This window comes from Syngnathoides biaculeatus, chromosome 14 (assembly GCF_019802595.1).
Source record: "Syngnathoides biaculeatus isolate LvHL_M chromosome 14, ASM1980259v1, whole genome shotgun sequence".
In the NCBI taxonomy this organism is placed as follows: Eukaryota; Metazoa; Chordata; class Actinopteri; order Syngnathiformes; family Syngnathidae; genus Syngnathoides; species Syngnathoides biaculeatus.
The window spans coordinates 13495584-13514294 of NC_084653.1; the positions used below are offsets into that span (position 1 = coordinate 13495584).

An 18711-nucleotide genomic window follows, 5' to 3' on the forward strand; every position below is an offset into this window, starting at 1 on the left:
AAAGGCTGGAGTCTGATAAAAAGTAGCATACATTTTGTATCAAAACAGGTTGGTTTGATCTACTTGTGTTGTTATTAATGTTGCTACTTGACACTTTTTCTTAACCAAGCAAAAATTAGACTGGCATTATATTACCTGTTAAGGTATTAAAGACTGTTTATACTACTTTGCCAGTATTTAATATTTGTAAAAGCACAATTTATTTTGCGAACAGAATAGGTTCTGTTACAATGTTCATTATTCTTAGAATTTTAATTAAAAGTGAATTCCTCTAAAAATATCATATTATATCATAATATAATATCATATCAGTAGCATAAATGACATAAAAATACTGTTGTTTTTTGTGATAGTATAATTACGATTATTCATTGATTGAGATAAAATTCCTTGCTTGTTTTTGACAGTCTTGGAAAATAAAAATAATACAAATACAAATAATACAATACACCTATGGGCAATTTGGAGTCACCACTATAGTGCCCGGAGAAAACCCACACAGGCACGGGGGAGAACATGCAAACTCCACACAGGTGGGGCCGGAAAAGTCAATTTAGGGTCTCCAATTAATGCTTATTTTTGGGATGTAGGATAAAACCAGAGTGAAAAGAGAAGAAGAAAGTTGCAATAAAACATTCAACTAATTTTTAACAGATTAGGAAGAATACATGCCCGTGAGTATTGTTATATTGTCTGTCTGTCTGTCTGTGTTACCACGACATTTGCACCTAAATAGTCGTTATTTGAAGGTAAATCCTTCTTGTAATCTACGACGAATGTTAGCTAGCCCGTCAAGAGGGTTTTCTACTGACTGAGAGCATAAGATGGCAATTTCTTAGACGATGTGTGTCTTGTATATATTTAAGGGGAGTAATTATTTTTGTTGTATCATTAGTTTTGCAGTAAAGTCCAACTGGGATGTCAAAAGACATCTTGAAGCATGCTCCAGAAGGCGAGAAGATGTGTCACACGCTTGCTAAAAACAATAAACATGCGTTGAGGGTACGTTTACAACACAGGAACTTGCCTAGACAACCGGCACTGTGGCACATTAATTGTTTTCTTGGATTACAAAGTTTTTTATGATCATAAGAAGCCAAAATTGAAAACCATCTATCCATCCATTTTCTTCACCGCTTATCCTCAGTTTAAGTGGGTTCGGTACTGTTTCTGTAACTATGTATGTACTTTTAAAGGGTGGGAAGGGGATGTTGTGTAGGAAGTCAGTTTGGGATAAGACACTTTTAGGACGAGTTGTGGCTGACAGCAGCTCGGTTGCTGCATCATCAATCATATCAGTGCTTTTAATTGGCCTAATGCTATGGTATTGAGGAGTTATTGGTTTATTACGTTTGTTTTATTGATCCTCTTATCTCCACAATTTAGTAGTGCTCTGCTTCTTTGTCTTGAATCACTCTTTGGGTATTAAAAAAATTGTGACAGGGGTTGAAATGCTGGCCCCGCCTGCCTGGAGTTTGCATGTTCTCCCCCCCATGCCTGGGTGCTTTCTTCAGGCACTCAAGTTTCCTCCCACATCCAAAAAAAAAGCATGTAACATTAATTGGACACTCTAAATTGCCCCATTGGTGTGATTATGTGAGGATAAGCGGCTAAGAAAATGGATGGATGGATATCGGTTATCGGCTAATATATCGAATATGGCCGCATCAATCAGATAGCTTCCTTTTTTTAGCCCTATCAGTATCTGCATCGGCCCCAACGGTCAGGCTCTAATATTGCATATAGGTATGGGCGTTTTAAAAATTGTGACAATATATTTTTTTCGCAATTATTTTTGCAATCTCACCAAACAGCCAAAACAAAATTGTGAAAAACACTTGATTCTGGCAACATGAATGATAATTAATGATCAGTGCTTTATGTGATGCTTTTGAGGGATAAAAAAAAAACTTCACACTTAATTGCATCCTCTCTGTCATGATGAGTTCATCACTTTTTTAAGCTCATTAGTTTCCGCTTAAACTTTTCCCTTGGCTATAAACTATAACGAATATAGATTCGCTTCATTCTCAATTTGCTTGTTTGAGCAGAAAAAAGGGGAAGTGGCAAAAATGGTCCTGGGCCAAATTCTACAAGGACACAAAGAAGTTGCAAATTACAAATCGGAGTATCGCTGCATTACAACCATAACTGGAGGAGCCATTAAAGAAATGTGATGCTTACTTAACAATAGTGCACCAAGCCATACTCGGCATCAGCCTTACATTGGAAGAAGAATGCATTGATAAGCCAGCTGTGCAGTAGCAACAGCCCCCCCCCCTACCCTTTAATTGCCAGATTTGCTTGTGCTACTAGAGCTGATTCAGATCCTGTACACCCTTGTGTCCTCAGCCCGGCCCAAATAAACAGATGACGACATGGCAGCTAAGCCACGCGCTGGACACGCTTCATCATCATGGCTGCTGACAATACAAGAGTTGTGTGAAATGCCTCTAGCGCCTTCTTGCTACTGCTGATTCAGCAAACTCAAAAGTTCCCTTCAACCTTAAAAATCACACATTTAAAGGTGAAAAAAACACACATTTTGGCAACATCCAAATGATTCTATTTGTTTTCTATTCTCATGATGTTCCCCAGCTCATACTATTGGATTTAAAAAAAATTTGTTTTTATGCTTTCATTCCTTGCTCTTTCCTTGTTATACTCAGGCTTAATATTCTTCAGAAACTCACAATTAAATTTGATTTGGATTCTTTTGGTTGTAATTCGATACTGATTTTTTAGGGCTGCAATTCAATTTGATTTGATTATTAATTGTGTTGGTATTGTTTCAGAAAGAAGTAGTGTTTGTTTTTTTTGTTTCCTCTATACATGTGCATTATGTGCACAATTGACTTTTGATGGGTTTTTCTGGGGTGGGGGGAAGTGCATTGCACATGAGAAATCATGGTAATTGTGGCATCACTAAACGAAATTATGACAATATTTCTCGTATCATTTATTGTTGTATGCAGTAGTGTCCCCACCCAGTGACTGGATCATACCAGTTATTTTAAGATGGTATAACACAGGTGTGGGGAAAACTATTGATACATCAATTGTATTGCAGTTCTTCACTCCACAATTCAGTATCTTTTCAGCAAATCCTCTGAATCGATTCTCCTCATTGGCAATGCCAACTTTCTTGGGCCCATGGTGAAAAATGAATAAAATTTCCGCAGAGGCGTTTCGTAATCTGAATATTTCGATAGTATAGGTACCAATGTAAATATATGAATAAGAAGAAACTACAAATCGAACCATTGTCCACTTTCATTTGTTTACACCAGGCCCAGTCATACACCACTGACTCACATTTGAAAAATGTAGGGCTGTGGTCAGTCATGCCCACAGGTATAAAGTTACGGGTGTGGTACACCGTCATGCCCGCAGATATAAAGTTGCAGGTATGTGTTGTTTCTAATTATGGGAGTACCCCGTTAAGAGCAGAGGGGGGCAGTGTCAGGTAAACTCTGAAGTACAAGTAGGCTGAGCAGTAGCTTGTTGTTAGAGACCGTATCCATGTTAAAAAAAAAAAAAAAAAAGACGTGGCTGTGGTTCACTGCGCTGGGTCGGTTTTCATGTGCGCTGAGAGTGTGCGACAAGTGCACAATTGCGCAGTGGCGCAGCTTAGAGGGAACATTAGTCAAGACTACACCAAATAAGCGACGTCTTTCAATATCTATGTATTTCAACCTCGGAACAAATTTCACACGTGTGATTGTTCGTGCTTGACTGTGCAGATTTGCAAGTGCGAAGGTGCCTGTCAAGTCACAGTGACTGCATACACTATCAAATTCAGATATTGTAGTGTGGAATGTCAAGATGGAAACAAGGAAGGCAGGGGTTAGGCATCAAGCGATTCTGTGAATATTGGACAACAAAGTAATTCACTTTGCATGATTTCCTATAGGAAATGTTGTGCAATTTGAAACAACTGAAGTGAACCAGCGGCAGCATGGTGGAACAGCTGGGAAAGCGTTGGCCTCACAGTTCTGAGGACCCGGGTTCAATCCCAGCCATCCTTGTGTGGAGTGTATATATTCTCCCCGTGCCCCCGTGGGTTTTCTCCAGGCACTTCGGTTTCCTCCCACATCCCAAAAACATGCAACATTAATTGGACTTTAAATTGCCCCTAGGTGTGATTGTGAGAGTGGCTGCTGTCTTGATGTGCCCTGCGATTGGCTGGAAAACAGTTCAGGGTATACCCGCCTCCTGCCCGTTGACAGCTGGGATAAGCTCCAGCACTCCCGCAACCCTCGTGAGGATAAGCAGCAAAGATAATGGATGGATGGATGGAGTGAACCAGCATCACAATACAGATTGACCGCTTTAGCACGTCCTTGTCACTAAAGATAATAATAATCCAAACTGCATACACTCTGTTTGTTCATTCCATATCAATGTGGCTTAACAGCCTCGCACCCTCATAGCAGTGAGGCAGATATTGTTCATTCTGACTATAGATGAACTCCATTTGAGAATGACAGCAGAAGTTCAGGGATTTCTGTAGCGCTCATGGCCAAAAAACAAAGTATGACGTATGACAGAACAGAACTGCACCATAACACCAGGCAGGGGGAAAAAATAGACCTAATTTTGTGCACAATGATCAGAAATGTTTAGTACCTTGTTATAACAATATGCTTGCAGGAAATTGGCTTAAACATTTAGAAATGAACAACTGTAAAAAGACATTTAAAGAAATATGCTAATGGTCATGTGAGCAGCAGAATTCACAACTACAGTCACAGATAAAAGTCAGCTTGAGAGAAGAAAACGATTGAATAAATGCATCAACGCTTTTATCGCGACAAGCAACAACAAAGAAATGGAAAAAAAATCAGCAAGTCTAACAAAGGCCAGGAGGAGGAGAATAAATTAATACAATGTTCCTTCTGAATCCGTCGATCACCTCAAACTCTTTATGAACTGGACATGTCATTTTCAGAGTACAGTACTCTGCTTAAAGTGTTCCTCCACGATTATATATGGACATGAACCGAGACCTGGCCAACAATCAACAAGTAATTGAGGACAACTCATTATTGGCACTCCCATTAGAATTTTACTGTCTACAAATAAAACAAATAACACTGATAAAATTCCTAATAGGTAAGAAACTGCCATATTAAATTAATGCAACGACAAAAAAAATTGTCACAGATGGCCTAATGAATAGCATTGGTATTGCAGTGACAGCACCCTTTAAGTTATGGATATGAACACAAGGGATAAAGAACACATGTAGACGGATACCATAACAATACTCACAGGCATATTGTCTTTATCTTCTGGGAATAATGACTAATATTACTGTATAAGTCTTGAAGCAACAGATAAGAACACAAACTGTAAAAATACGTAGACAGATAACATAATACTCACAGGCAATGTTCCCTCTAATTTTTTACTTCTGAGCAAACACTCTAAGGCCGTGAGTGCTCCCTATGACCACTGTGAGCAACATCAGACGTATGCACTGTGGTCAATCACTGTCATCCATTGAAGTACATGGCTCATTAAAAGGTTCAGATTACATTCCAATCAGAACATTTTTCAGAACAATTTTGTGTTTTTGCAAACTTACACTGAAAATGTCAAAAAACAAAAAAATACATTGCTAACGAAACCAAACCAACTATTAACTATAAATTTGAAATGTCACTTCCAACTTTGTTTCATTTTTTTTTAACCCACAAAGATAGCCCCGTCTGTTTTTTCTTGGTGTATAACTGAATTATTGCTTGCAGAATATCTTTAGCAATGCATGTTGAAAGCTGAATGATGCTCCCAAACAGTTTTATGGTTAATGATATGTTGCCTCCTATATTTAAAATACAGAATTAGCTTTTTGGGCACTGTATCGTCTGTGCTTTCATCTTTGATCAGGCTGTGCCAAGGTGGAATTTTAACATTACACACCATCTCATCCTGCACTTTCTACTTTGGCTTCAGACCAGATCTATCTCACTCAAAAAAGAGCAAATCTTGTCCAATTTCATCACTTTTTATTCCCTTATCCACATACTCTGACATTCATTAAAGCAACAGTATTTCTCTATTGTTTTTTTTTTTTTAACTTTTACCATTATTATCGAGAGTAAACATAAGCAGCATGTCTAACTCGTCTTTGCTCTACGTTGCCCAGACTGTGTTGCGAACTAGAGCACTGGTGGTGGACGGTGTTTGTAATATGAGTGTACCCATTTAAGAGCCAGAGGGGGGCAGTGTCAGGTAAACTAGGAAGTGGAGTGTGTGGCCCGGTGTGGCCGAGCAGCAGCTTGTTGTGAGAGGCAGTGTTCTGCCGTGTTTGAAAATAAAAAAAGACGTCAGGCTGTAGTTCACTGCGCTGGATCTTTTTTCATCTGCGCTGAGAGTGTGGAACAAGTGCACAAATGCGCAGTCGTGCAATTTAAGAGGGAACATTGCTCACAGGTATATATATTTTTATCTTCTGTGACTAACGACTATTATTATTTTGGCTAACTGAGGAGTGGAAGACCTTCTCCACCTACATTATATCCATATGTCTGTATTTTACTAGCCCAGGTGGCCAAGCCGCACAAACAAGGAGCAGTACAATGTCCATTGAATTGAACACTTCCAAAAAACATCCAAAGTTGTTTAATTTTTTTACATTTCATTTATTTCATGCATCTATGTTTTTATAAAGTACAATATTTTATAGTGCTATTTTTTTCTTTTTCTTATGGGGGTCCATTGGAATGTATTCAGGGCATTTCAATCCATTTCAATGAGGAAGGATGATCTGAGATTAAATGGATCTCGTATCTCAAGGCAGAAATACAGTTCACGTTTTCTACCCCATGTTAAGGAAAGTCTTTTTGGAATGTGTTGGCGGATGTAAAAAGCCCAAAACAAAACACACCATTGTATCCTCGGTGAACAGAACTAATATTTTGGATGTGTGACTGTAATCCCTTAGCATTAACAAATGTATAGTGAAACACTAAGAATAAATCCTTTATTCTTGCTGAACTGAAGTGTCAAGTGATATGTTTAAACTTGGTTTTAGCAACAAAAAAAAGAAATCATGATGACAAGTGAACTTGTCGAAACGCGCAGGCTGATGGACTCCCACTCACCTATTTTCCAAATGTCTTTATAGACCTGCCTCATTTATATTCACACTGCACTGCAGATAATTACACATAAAACCACACTCTGAGCGCCATTATTGAGGAGCCACTGGAGATTCAATTAAAGGTTTTCTAAGTAAATGTTAACAAAGTTGCTTATTTCCATAAAGTCTTTACAAGTGTTTGGGGCTGCCCACCTTTGTTTTTCCCACAGCATGCCAAGTTCAAACTGCTACAAAAGGTTACCTGGAGCATTTTTGACAACAACCCCAAGGCAAGTGGGTACTACGTGTTGCAACTAAAAGCCGAAATAGATTAACGTTGCATGTCCCCGTGTAAATTAATTCTTAATAGATGTGGAAATCATTTACAGAGAGAGCTCAACATGATAATGCCAAAACATCTCAGTAATGTAGTCTGAATGAGCACAACCCTGCAATTTAGTAGATATCAACAATGTCAACATGCTGATTACATTAATAAGGAAACATGAACATTTTTGAAGGAACCTAACACATACGTCAAAGTCACACCTATACAATTGTGTTTTTAACCCACAAACGCAAGTCCAACTAACTTTATTGGCACATGTGTTATTCACACATGACATACAACATACCTGAAATAGGATTCCTCTCAGAGCCACGGTGCTGTAATGAACAAACATTCATGAATTTTCCCAGCCGCTTATCCTCACTGGAGTGCTGGAGCTTATCCCAGCTATCAAGGGGCAGGAGGCGGGGTACACCCTGAAATACTTACCACCCAATCGAAGAGCACATAGAGACAGACAACAGTCACAGTCATAATCATACCTAAGGGCAATTTAGAATCTCCAATTAACGCATGTTTTTGGAATGTGGGAGGAAACCGGAGTTCCCATTGAAAACCCACGCAGGCATAGGGAGAAGATGTAAACTCCACACACCAGTATTTGAACCCCGGTCCTCAGAACTGTGAGGCCAAGGCTCTAGCCCGTTGCAACACCTTCACCACCAACAACTAAACACTTGAAAAAAAGAGAATATATTTAAAAAAAAAAAATCAACTGTCTAAAATATGTACATACTTATATAAACAATATAAACAATATGGTCTATCTGGCTAAGTTAACAAGCGGAACTGCAATTCCCATATATACATACGTGTGTGGTATTGACATTATGAGCAGTAATGTACACAATTGAGTGTTATGGACAGTGTATTAAATTATAGACAATTCTAAACAGTGTAGCAAGATAATCAGTTGGGTAATGTACTGTACACAGTGCTGCAAAGGTAAAGCGAATACAGTGCTTAAAGTGGGGTTTGTGCATAAGCTGAATTTATGGTCAACAGTCAGTGGTGATGGGTGGTGGTAGTTGCCAGGGAAGGATAATGGGATGAAGCAGAGCAAACTATATTAATCAGTATCTTCATAAACAAATTGTTCTGCAGGGGAATTCCCGTGAAGATATAGCACTAAATCCTCACTAACTTTAATGTCTCCAGTTATTTATTTGTGTTCAAATATTTTTACAATGTGTGTAAAAAGGGTGTTTGATTTAGTTTTAGATATGTTAAAAGTCTGTGGGAGGGGGAAAAACATAAGTTCTTAAATGGGTCGGCAAGAGGTCAGTCTGTAAGGACTTGGGTTTAGGAGTTCAAGTTCAAATAAGTAAAAAGAAAAAGTAAAATAGTTGTTGGAGTGCTGGGTGGCTCCTGTTGGGTTACCCTTGAGCAAGGCATCGTCATTGTCACCCCCACTCCAGTGTTGCAGCACCTTTTTTTTTAACCTCTTCACCACAAAAATGTCAACTAGAGTGGGAGTTGAATTCCCGGAAAAGGGAGACCAATAAGTATATTACACTGTAAAGTTTAAGTATATCCATCCATCCATTTTCTTCGGCGCTTATCTTCACGAGGGTAGCGGGAAGTGCTGGAGTCTATCCCAGCAGTCAACGGGCAGGAGGCGGGGTACACCCTGAACTGGTTGCCAGCCAATCGCAGGGCACGTAGAGACAAACAGCTGCCCTCACAATCACACCTAGGGGCCATTTAGAGTGTCCAATTAATGTTGCATGTTTTAGAAATGTGGGAGGAAACTGGAGTGCCCGGATGAAACCCACGCAGGCACGGGGAGAACATGTAAACTCCACACAGACAGGGCCAGGATTGAACCTGGGACCTCAGAACTGTAAGGCCAACGCTTTACCAGCTGAATCACAGTGCTGCCTGTTTAAGTATATTGTAAAAACAACAACAACAAAAAAAAAAACACAAAAAAAGTCAGATTGGCAAATATGGACGTACAAAGGGGTGGCTAGTTACTTTTTTTAAATAAATAATGTATCTTTGTTCATCAATTTAACCCAGTGAGGCAGACAGACAAATGAATGGTCTTCTATTAGATGGCAGGAAGCACAAGGTTATAGATGCAGCCATTTTTGTGACATTTGTTTGTTACTTTCCCATGAGTTTGTTCACTTGTAAAATATGTTCTTTGGCTCCATAAAGGTTGGAAATCACTCCTCTTGCCGGGCCATGGATTCTAATCAGTCAGGTCAAACCTACATTACAACAACAATAATGGTGTGCCAACTTACTGTAATTAAATGACTTTATTGTTATTAAGTTACTTAACCCACACCTCAACTTTAGAGCATCATTTGACAGAATACCAGCATGCTTATCCACAACTGTTAATGCTAGCACTAGCTTGCTAGGCTACATAATACCTACAACATACCTCAAAAGCAAGCCTTGAATGAAAATCTTGTGAGCACCAACAGACATTTATCTTGCATGTTTTCTTATCTGAGATGTGAAATTTAGTAACAGGATGGAACAGTGAGGGACAAATGTACTGTAAAAACATGAATTGAGAAAAACCTGCGCTTTAAAATTTGCACTACAGCAGGGATGTGAACGATGAATCTCGATCTAGTGCAAGAACGCTGTACTGTTTGTATATCCTCCTTCTCTCTATGTTCTGCACTACTTCTGACTGGGATGCTAATCAGGGAGATAATTATAATTATAATGATGACAGTGATGTTCATGAGTATTAACACTTAGGTGTTGGGGGAGATTTTTCCCGAGTTACATTCAGAACATGAGATTGTTGTGCCAGGCATGACATACCGCTCTTCTGGCATCTTGTCACACATAGAGCAGATTGCCTTCCTTTTCCTCTTTCCTGATTTCTAGCTTTCCTCGACATTGACAGTTGCTTGTCACTCTCCATTTAGAAAACGGTTCAGAGTTGACAGTCTATCGAATGCTGCCGTTCTCGCATCAAACACCCAGTCTATCTTTCCTCCCTTTGTCTTTTGTCTTATCCATTGCACACCCGGGCACTCTCCTTCACCTATATCCCACCCCTGAAAATGTGTTGCACTCTTCCTCCCTCATGGGGTAATTGCTTGGAGCCAGGCTTCCATTTTGATGTCCATAATCGAGGCCACAATGCTTATGGGGTCTAGGTTTCCCCTTGCTTTTGTCACAGCAGAGGCAGCACCAGTGGGAGGAAGGCAGATAAGAACCACAGGAGTAGAGAAAAATGGACGGTCAATTGTAATTAGAGGGCTTAATCACTTTCACGAACCAAGGTAGGAGGTTATTGCCCAGAGAGAGAAAATATGTTCTATGGTGCAATTTGGTCAGGAAATTGGGTACGTAATGGCAAAAAGGCTTCATACGTCCTTTACTGTATAACGAGATCTACCTCTGGTAAACTAACTCATGCACTGCTTTAGACTTTTATATTTGTCAAATACAATTCAATTGTTTACTTCCAAAGACAAATACATTCGTTCTTCAATGGGTAGGTGTGAAAGGAAATCTTACTCAACTTGTTTTTCAAATTCAGGTTTGTAAACCACCGTAATGATAAACAGATAAGTGTGCCCCCAGTGTTCCCCGTTTATTTGCGGGGTTATGTTTCTTGCACCCCCTCAAAAAACAAAAAACTTTGAATAGTAGATGCAGTATAAATACACCAATGTGTGATATCCACTATATTTTTTATATTTGCTATTCAATGATAAGAGGCACTTAAAAGTCTTAAATTTTCTCTGAAACAGACCGCGTACCTTATGTGCACAGTTGTTGTGTGACTTGTCAAATGAAGTACATGCATGTATGAAAGAAAATGTTTCACTGTGTATGTAAGCTACCATTTGATGGCGTTCACAATGCAGAGAGGAATAATTACTTTTCACATCTATAAGCAGAAGAAGCTTACATTCCCCCACGCACTGCCTGTGTAGCCAGGTCATTACTGGGGATGTTCACACTCACGGTGTAACATTGAAACTAAAATTATCACACCACTGCAAACAGAATAGCATAACTAGCAAATAATCAAACAAAAGAATGACTCAAGAACCATGCACTTTAAACGCTATTTACATGGTCCAGGCATAGTGGGAGCGCATTTGCGTTTGCAAGTGTCGGAACTCAGGGTGCTCATAGGGTACAGCACATTGTAAGGCGCCAGGTCTAATCCGGGACCTAGAACTTAAACAGTGTGTATATCCAAGGTATGAAGAGAGTGAGTATATGTCATGGAAAGCAAAGTATGTGTAAGTATGTATCGCAATCAGGACAAAAGATGACGCAGTTGATGAAGTGAATGATGAACGCGATGTTAAAACCCACTGATGGCCAACTTGAGTCATGCAGTGAGTTAGCGTTATTTGTGGTGCCTTTCATTGTTGTATATCGAGCATAAATTATTTTGCCAAAAAAAGAATCCCTCTCATTCTTGCTTGTTTTATTGTTTGAGTTGTCAATAAAGCAAAAATACTGGCATCAACGTCACTATACTGCTTGACGTTACTTTTCGCAAAACGTTTGTTGCCTGCTTTTTGGTCAGAAACTGGTGTTTTTGGTGAAACCAACCAATGTTCAACTGTTGGTAAGTAGATAAGGGAAAAGGGTACAAAAAAAATCCGATGAAAGAAGAAAGTATACTCTTTTGTTAAAAACATTTGTTTATATTGTCATAGAACAATACTCTGTGGGTCTTGAAAGACTATACAAAATACTCTAAAATGACTTTCTTTGGGAACTGTAATTTGAAAATGACTGGCTTTGAATGAGTTAAAAGATCCCAGTCTGCCACCCCTAACCCCACCCCACCCCCGAAATAAACATATTTTTGTATTTCTATAGTATTTATGATTTTCAGCAAATAAATGGATGGCTACTTCTTTTGTTTTGATCATGTGGGGAGAAGCAAAATAAATCATTCATTGTAAAAATGTATTATACATGGGTAGAAGGGTTTTCCAGAATTCTGAGGTCAACTTTGGGGGTCCCTATAATACATGGGTGCGCATCATACATGAAAAATTATGGTACAAGTGCATTTCAAATGACAGACATCTAATATGGTTGATTATGCTGCAGTTTTATAGGCAAATATCAAACGAGCATTAGATTTGTATTCACATTTGTAGGCCGCCGATTTCTGACTTTGAAGACATCCTAATTCAAATGTTTTCCCACCTCTACATGCAGCCATGACAGATATCCAAATAGGACAACATGGGGGGAAAATAACAATCTGAATGGTATCATTTGAACCATGGAATGTCATTCTATCATAGCATAACAAATGAATCATACAATCAAATGCACAATTGGTAAAGCAAACATGGAAAGTACCTTTTCTAAATCTCATCACCCATCCATCCATTTTCAACACCACTTATCCTGGTTGGGGTCGAGTACCCCTGGACCCTATCCCATCTGACTTCACGCAAAATAAATCTCATCATATAGCTTTCAAAATGTTTCACCACAATCCACATCACATAACCATATTCATGCAAAAACAATGACTTAATATGAACTGGCTGTACCTCAAAAATTGTTCCGTATCAAAGGTTGTCAGCACTTTGTTTATTAAACCAGTCAGTGCAACTGGGTTTTGTTTTGACTGTCTGGTGGCTTGTCTTTAGTGTGAATGGTTGGCTTCCACGCGGGAGAATTGATTTCATTCAAGTCAAAACCATCATAAAGTAATGGCTTTCATCTAACACAAAACACAATTATAACATGCGCAGGTGTGACAACGGGAAAAAAAGTCACAACAGTTGCTTTAGTGATGGCAATCATTTTAAAATATACAGTATTTTGGAAAGCAATAGATTTGTAAATTGAGCATGGACCTCTCCTTGGAAGGAAAATTGAATGAAAGCAAGAGGTTAACAATTAACTCAAATTAAACACGTTACTCTTCCAATTTTTGTGACCTTTTAATTGAGCATAAACTGATTGACAAGACAAGTGTCTATTCATTTGACACCGGAAACAATTTCTTAATGACTCATTCGTGATGTGGACAAAATAACTGAGGTTAAGCTATCAGCAACAGTGGCTTATTCCCAAACTGATTTCCACTCAGACCCATATTAGCAATATAGTTCCTCCCCAGAAAGTCACTCAAATATATCCCATTCTGCCAATTTGTCAACATAATTGTATTCACAGCAAACATGAATCAAAAAGTCATTTGCCAAGAAAATTAGTGCATGACTGCATTGAATACCAATGAAATAGTATTTTACTCAACCCATACAAATTGAGAAGATTTGGATGGTGAGCGAATGAGCCAGCTGGAAGAATGCAGCTATAAAATGTTAGTGCCGCTGCCCTTGTTTGGGCATGTGGGCAAAGTCTGCCTTGTGCAGTCATAGGTGTGTGAGAGAGGGATCTTTCCACAGTCAAACATAGCAAAAAAGAAAACCAGAGCAACAGGAAATTAATTAAGAAGTACATGGAAAGGAACCAGCCAATGAAGAGCAAGAAAATGACAAAATACACTTACCAAGTCCCCTGACATCCTTAGCCCTTAACTAAAACTACAGCCAAGGGGTTGAGCATGCTTACGCCAACAGTGGTATTTCATCAAAATCTCAACACTCAAAGGAAAACCTCAAGCGAGAGCAAAGGGGAAGAAATAGACCTACCCTGGATCTCATTTCCTCCCTTTTCACTCTCACCCACCCTCTCATCTGCCTTTTTAACATGCGATCATTTTACGCTCTACACGAGGAATCCCCTGAGAGGCAGCTTTCTGTAGCCGAGTGTCAGTGAAAACCACAAAACTCTGGCAGATTAGCCACCTTCCTGTTGGGCTGCGCGGATATCTGCTTCAACCGGACAAGCCACTATCGAGGATCCTCGGGGAAAGGAAGTGACATCGTCAGGAGCTGCTTCCTTCCTCACTTTACTTGAGCAAATAAAGCCTACCTATTGTCAGGAAGCTTTGGAGTTAACTTTGTGTGGTCTTTATTAAAAAAAAACAGCAAAGCCAACAATCCTTCCAGTGAGAAACAAAGTCTCACCAACTGTGTTGGATTCCCAGAACGGTAATTTCCAGAACAAAGACTGGATAATTGATAAAGAATTTAGTGATTCTATATTAGTATCAAATATAATACATATTGGTTATTTGAAAAGGCTCTGTTGAATTAACGCATGAGTATAGGGGTTCTGGATTTAGGATGGTGTTCCGATCCAGCACGGTTCCTATATAACCCAAGTTTTTACTGCAGTTGGAGCGCACCAGAGTTTATCACTAATCCAACCTATTGCAGTGATAAAATCATAAATACAGAACAATAGTACTTCGCCTCACGAGTGACCTGACCTACGAATTTTTCAAGGTATGAGCCGTCACTTGGCACATTTTTTTTGTCTCGAGTTGAAAGTAAAAATTTGATCTACGAGCATGCACAACAATCATTCTCCTACCAAACTCTTACTACTAACACACGGCAAAATGTCATCAATGGATTAAAAAAAATAGCCTTGGTGTTATGGTAATTAAAAAAAAACAATTTGCATACAAGCCATAGCAATCAGGAAAAAGAGCATACAACAATACTTACAGGCATGTATTCTTTATCCTAGGTGGAAAAATTACAAATATTACTGCAACAGTCTTCTTCTGTGTTTTATCAAATTTCAGTGCGGTATGTCTGCGTGTACAATGGAGCATACCTGTAGCCAAGGCGCACACACCAGCATCACTATGCACACTAAATCATCATGATGCACATTTTATCCTTTATATTCTTTTCAATGATAACTGTATATTTTTTATAAAATACAAGAGACTTTGTTTTTAAAAATGTTACAAATGTCATTCTTTGACTGTCAAATGGATTAATGTTATATGTATTCATTTCAATGGGGAATGATGATTTGATGCAAGTGTTTTGAGTCATAATGGAATTAATTAAATTGGTCAGTCAAGGCACCACTCTACTCTGCAAATCTGTATTAAAAACGCTTCTAGGGCAAACTATGTAAATATAAAAGGACCACATTTTGTCTAACATTGTGCCTTGAGATTTTTCTAATGAAAAATACAGTAAATGATTTGGTTCAACAAATGCTGGGAAACACTATCGAGTGTACAATGAGTGACATGATACGAGGGATAATACGAGCGATATGGCACACTACCTGTTCTTTCACAGATGCCAGGATATTGTTAGCAGTGTTATTCGGCTCCACGCTGCGGCCAGTCGAACGGCTGCGGGAGGTCAGCAGAAGCCCCTCCTCCATCACTGGGCTCTGCTCCGGAACTGGCATTCCTCCTGGATACACACAAAAACACACACACACTCACATGATCACCACCTGATTTGATCGCAAAGGTCGTGTATACAATAACCTCTTCTTAATGCTCATTGACAGAAGAGTAAGTCGACATCAATGGTCATGCACCACCACACACACTGATGAACAAATGCACACCCACACACAGATACACCATATGGCCTGAAGACTCAGTGTTTCTAGAGGATGACAGTGCAAATCAATACCATATGGGCTTGATACAACAAACACAACATGAATAATAATTTATGAAATATACAAAAAGGAAACAAGCATCATCTAATAAATTAAGTTTCCACTACAGTGGTGGAGTGGTGTTCAAAATAAAAGCAGTCCAATATGACTAACCAGATTAATCCACGTTTTCATAAAATATTTTATTGCTACATGTCAAACAATTTACCCCTTTCAACAAATTGCCAAATTGCACAGCCCCAAAGAGTATGTAAATCATGAATTCTGGGTGTTGTTGGAGAATCTACTGCACCTACTGGTGACTTGTTTGACACGTAGCAATGAAATTTTTTTACTAAAAACATGGATTAATCTTGTCAGCCACATTGGACTGCTATTATTTTGAACACTACTGTACCTTCACTTATTAGTAGCGAGGGAAGATAAATGTGTGTGTGTGTGTATATATATATACATATAAAAAAAACCTGGAACGAGAACAAAAGAACTCATTCAGCAGGGTTTTTTTTTTAACTTCATCAAAGTCACAACAACTCAAGTACCAGTGTTATTTCAAGATCCCCAGTAACTCAAATAGTGCTTGCAACATTATAATAAAAAAGGAAAAGAGAAGTCAACTTAATGGATCGACAAGGCACCACTCTAGATTTAAAAAGGTGAAAAATGTGATGAAGGAAATAAGATTAGAAACCATCTTAAAAAGATAAGTGGGTACCTTTGCTTCCTTTGACCTGTGGTTCGTAGGTGAATTGAGCAAGTGGAATAAATGAGGCTCCAAGGCAATGCTGCATATCTATTAGGAATTGTTGTCAGAGCCACAAACCGAGGGCACCTACAATGACGCTTTGGCAAAGCAGACAAAAGCAAGTGTTTCTTTGGGGAAACACATTTTACAAGGACTTTTACTGCCAGAGAGATGTACTGCAGCTGTCATCGCCAAGCTATTTCGACAAAAGATTTAGAGACAAATTCCAAATTTGTGCTTTCTACACAAGGCTTGGCCACAGTGATTTACAATACTAAAGAAGGCAGGATGCCAATTTAGGAGTGGCTAGTCAACATCATGCATCAAGACGTACAATATACTGCAGACAAAACATCCACACACTGCTGACAAATGTCAGGTGTGCGGATACAAAAAAATTCTCAAACAACCAGACAAAAATGAACACATTCCAACAATTCAATTTAAACATTCTGTTAATTTATTCTCACATTTCATAGAGACATCACCCACAAACAAAGGCCAAAATCAGTCATTGTTTTAGTGTCTTACCATGAGCAATGCCAGTTCTCAACACTTTGAACATCAGAGACTTAACTCATTCACTACCATGTATCTTGACATGTTATGAAAGCTTTGGTCTCACTAGTTTTCCATAATGGAAAAAAATTAAGACAACTGTAAATAGCGACACCAAAACTAAATATGCCACCACCATATGTTTGTTACTTTCAAATTCACGTATTCATTATTTCATATACCCTTACTCAGCCCCTAAAGACTAGCGCTGATTTGATGTTATTGTGCTCTTTTTAAAATGCCCTATTATCAACGCCAAAAGATGCTGCCAGAACCTTGTTGAATGGAAAAATAGGGCTTTGGTGCCATCTTGTGGCATTCACAGGGAATTAAAAATGTTTATAGAGGGGGGCATAAATCACTTTTTCACAATTCATAGCAGAGCTCTGTCTCTATCTCTTGCGAACACTTGAGAAATATTTAAATATTGACAGTCACATTTGATCGCGCCACACCTAGTACACATAGTCTCTTGCCCTGCCTAACTCCCTGATATCTGGAATTTGGCCTGTTTCACTGCCACGTTTTTCTCTCCTCCCCATCTTCTCTCCTGCTCAGAGAAGGAGCTATATTGCAATGATTGAAGTGAAGGTGTTACTGTATGGATTCCACTTTGACTTAACTTGGATATCAGTGAGTTACTGTGTATTGCAAAATAGAAGACCTGTCTACGATAATAGCAGTCCATTTAGTGATCTTATTGTGTTGTTGTGTACCTGACTTTTTGTGATAACTTGCAGGTGAGCAGACAACGAGATATTCAAGCACCCTTACTAAGTTCATTCGGGTGCAGACACTTCATACTTTCAAGGCCTAAGGGGTCACATCCTCTCTATGTAAGTGTTTCTGTAACTTCAAACAACCAAGCCCTTACACCCCACACATATGACATAATTTAACTCCGGTTGACAATCACTTTGTGAGACGGTTAGCTTGTTTACAGTGTAGACATAAAACATTTTGCTTTCAGTGAGGGATAAAGGGAGTACAGTATTTGTATGAAAAACACTGGGTATACCGTGGTTATTTTGATGAAAAAGAACCCTTGGTAAGTGTGTCAACAAGGCAGCATTTCAAGGTCCCTGACCTAATTTGAGTCATGTGCCATCACTGACATCCAATGATAGACACGACCATCAAGTATCCACACAGGATACTCCAAGGCACCCTCCCAAATTCCTTCCCCACTCATTCATTGCATTGCAGCACACCTCCCTACTACCTCCCCTCCCTCATGGTCTTTACCAGTTCAGCTGCAGCACTCAAATCCACAACAAAGGCTTACATTTCAAGAAAGCAGTCAGGAACATGGAATTTGACTGTGCTCTTCCTCTGACATACAATGATGGAAAACACATAGTGGGAAGTGTAAAACAAAGGTTACCGCTGCAGCTGGAGGAAAAAGCTTCGGCTTTATAACCTGTAACAGTAGACTGCATTCATCCACCTTTGGCTTCAACAGTGAACTTCTTCCATTTATCAGGGGAAGTA

The 18711-nt window shown here is 39.0% G+C and overlaps 1 protein-coding gene across 5 annotated transcripts in view; it reads right to left on the reverse strand.

Annotated features, from left to right (window-relative positions):
- Positions 1-18711, reverse strand: part of LOC133511800 (plakophilin-4-like) — a 97883-nt gene that overhangs the window by 51276 nt on the left and 27896 nt on the right. For 3 of the 5 annotated variants that reach the window (XM_061840746.1, XM_061840747.1, XM_061840745.1), the window contains one exon: positions 15567-15700. In XM_061840746.1, the coding sequence (XP_061696730.1) occupies positions 15567-15695 (129 nt within the window). In that variant the 5' untranslated portion in view covers positions 15696-15700. Of the gene's footprint in view, positions 1-13920; positions 14298-15566; positions 15701-18711 lie in introns of those variants that run through there. The other 2 variants (XM_061840748.1, XM_061840749.1) reach the window with 2 other exon arrangements.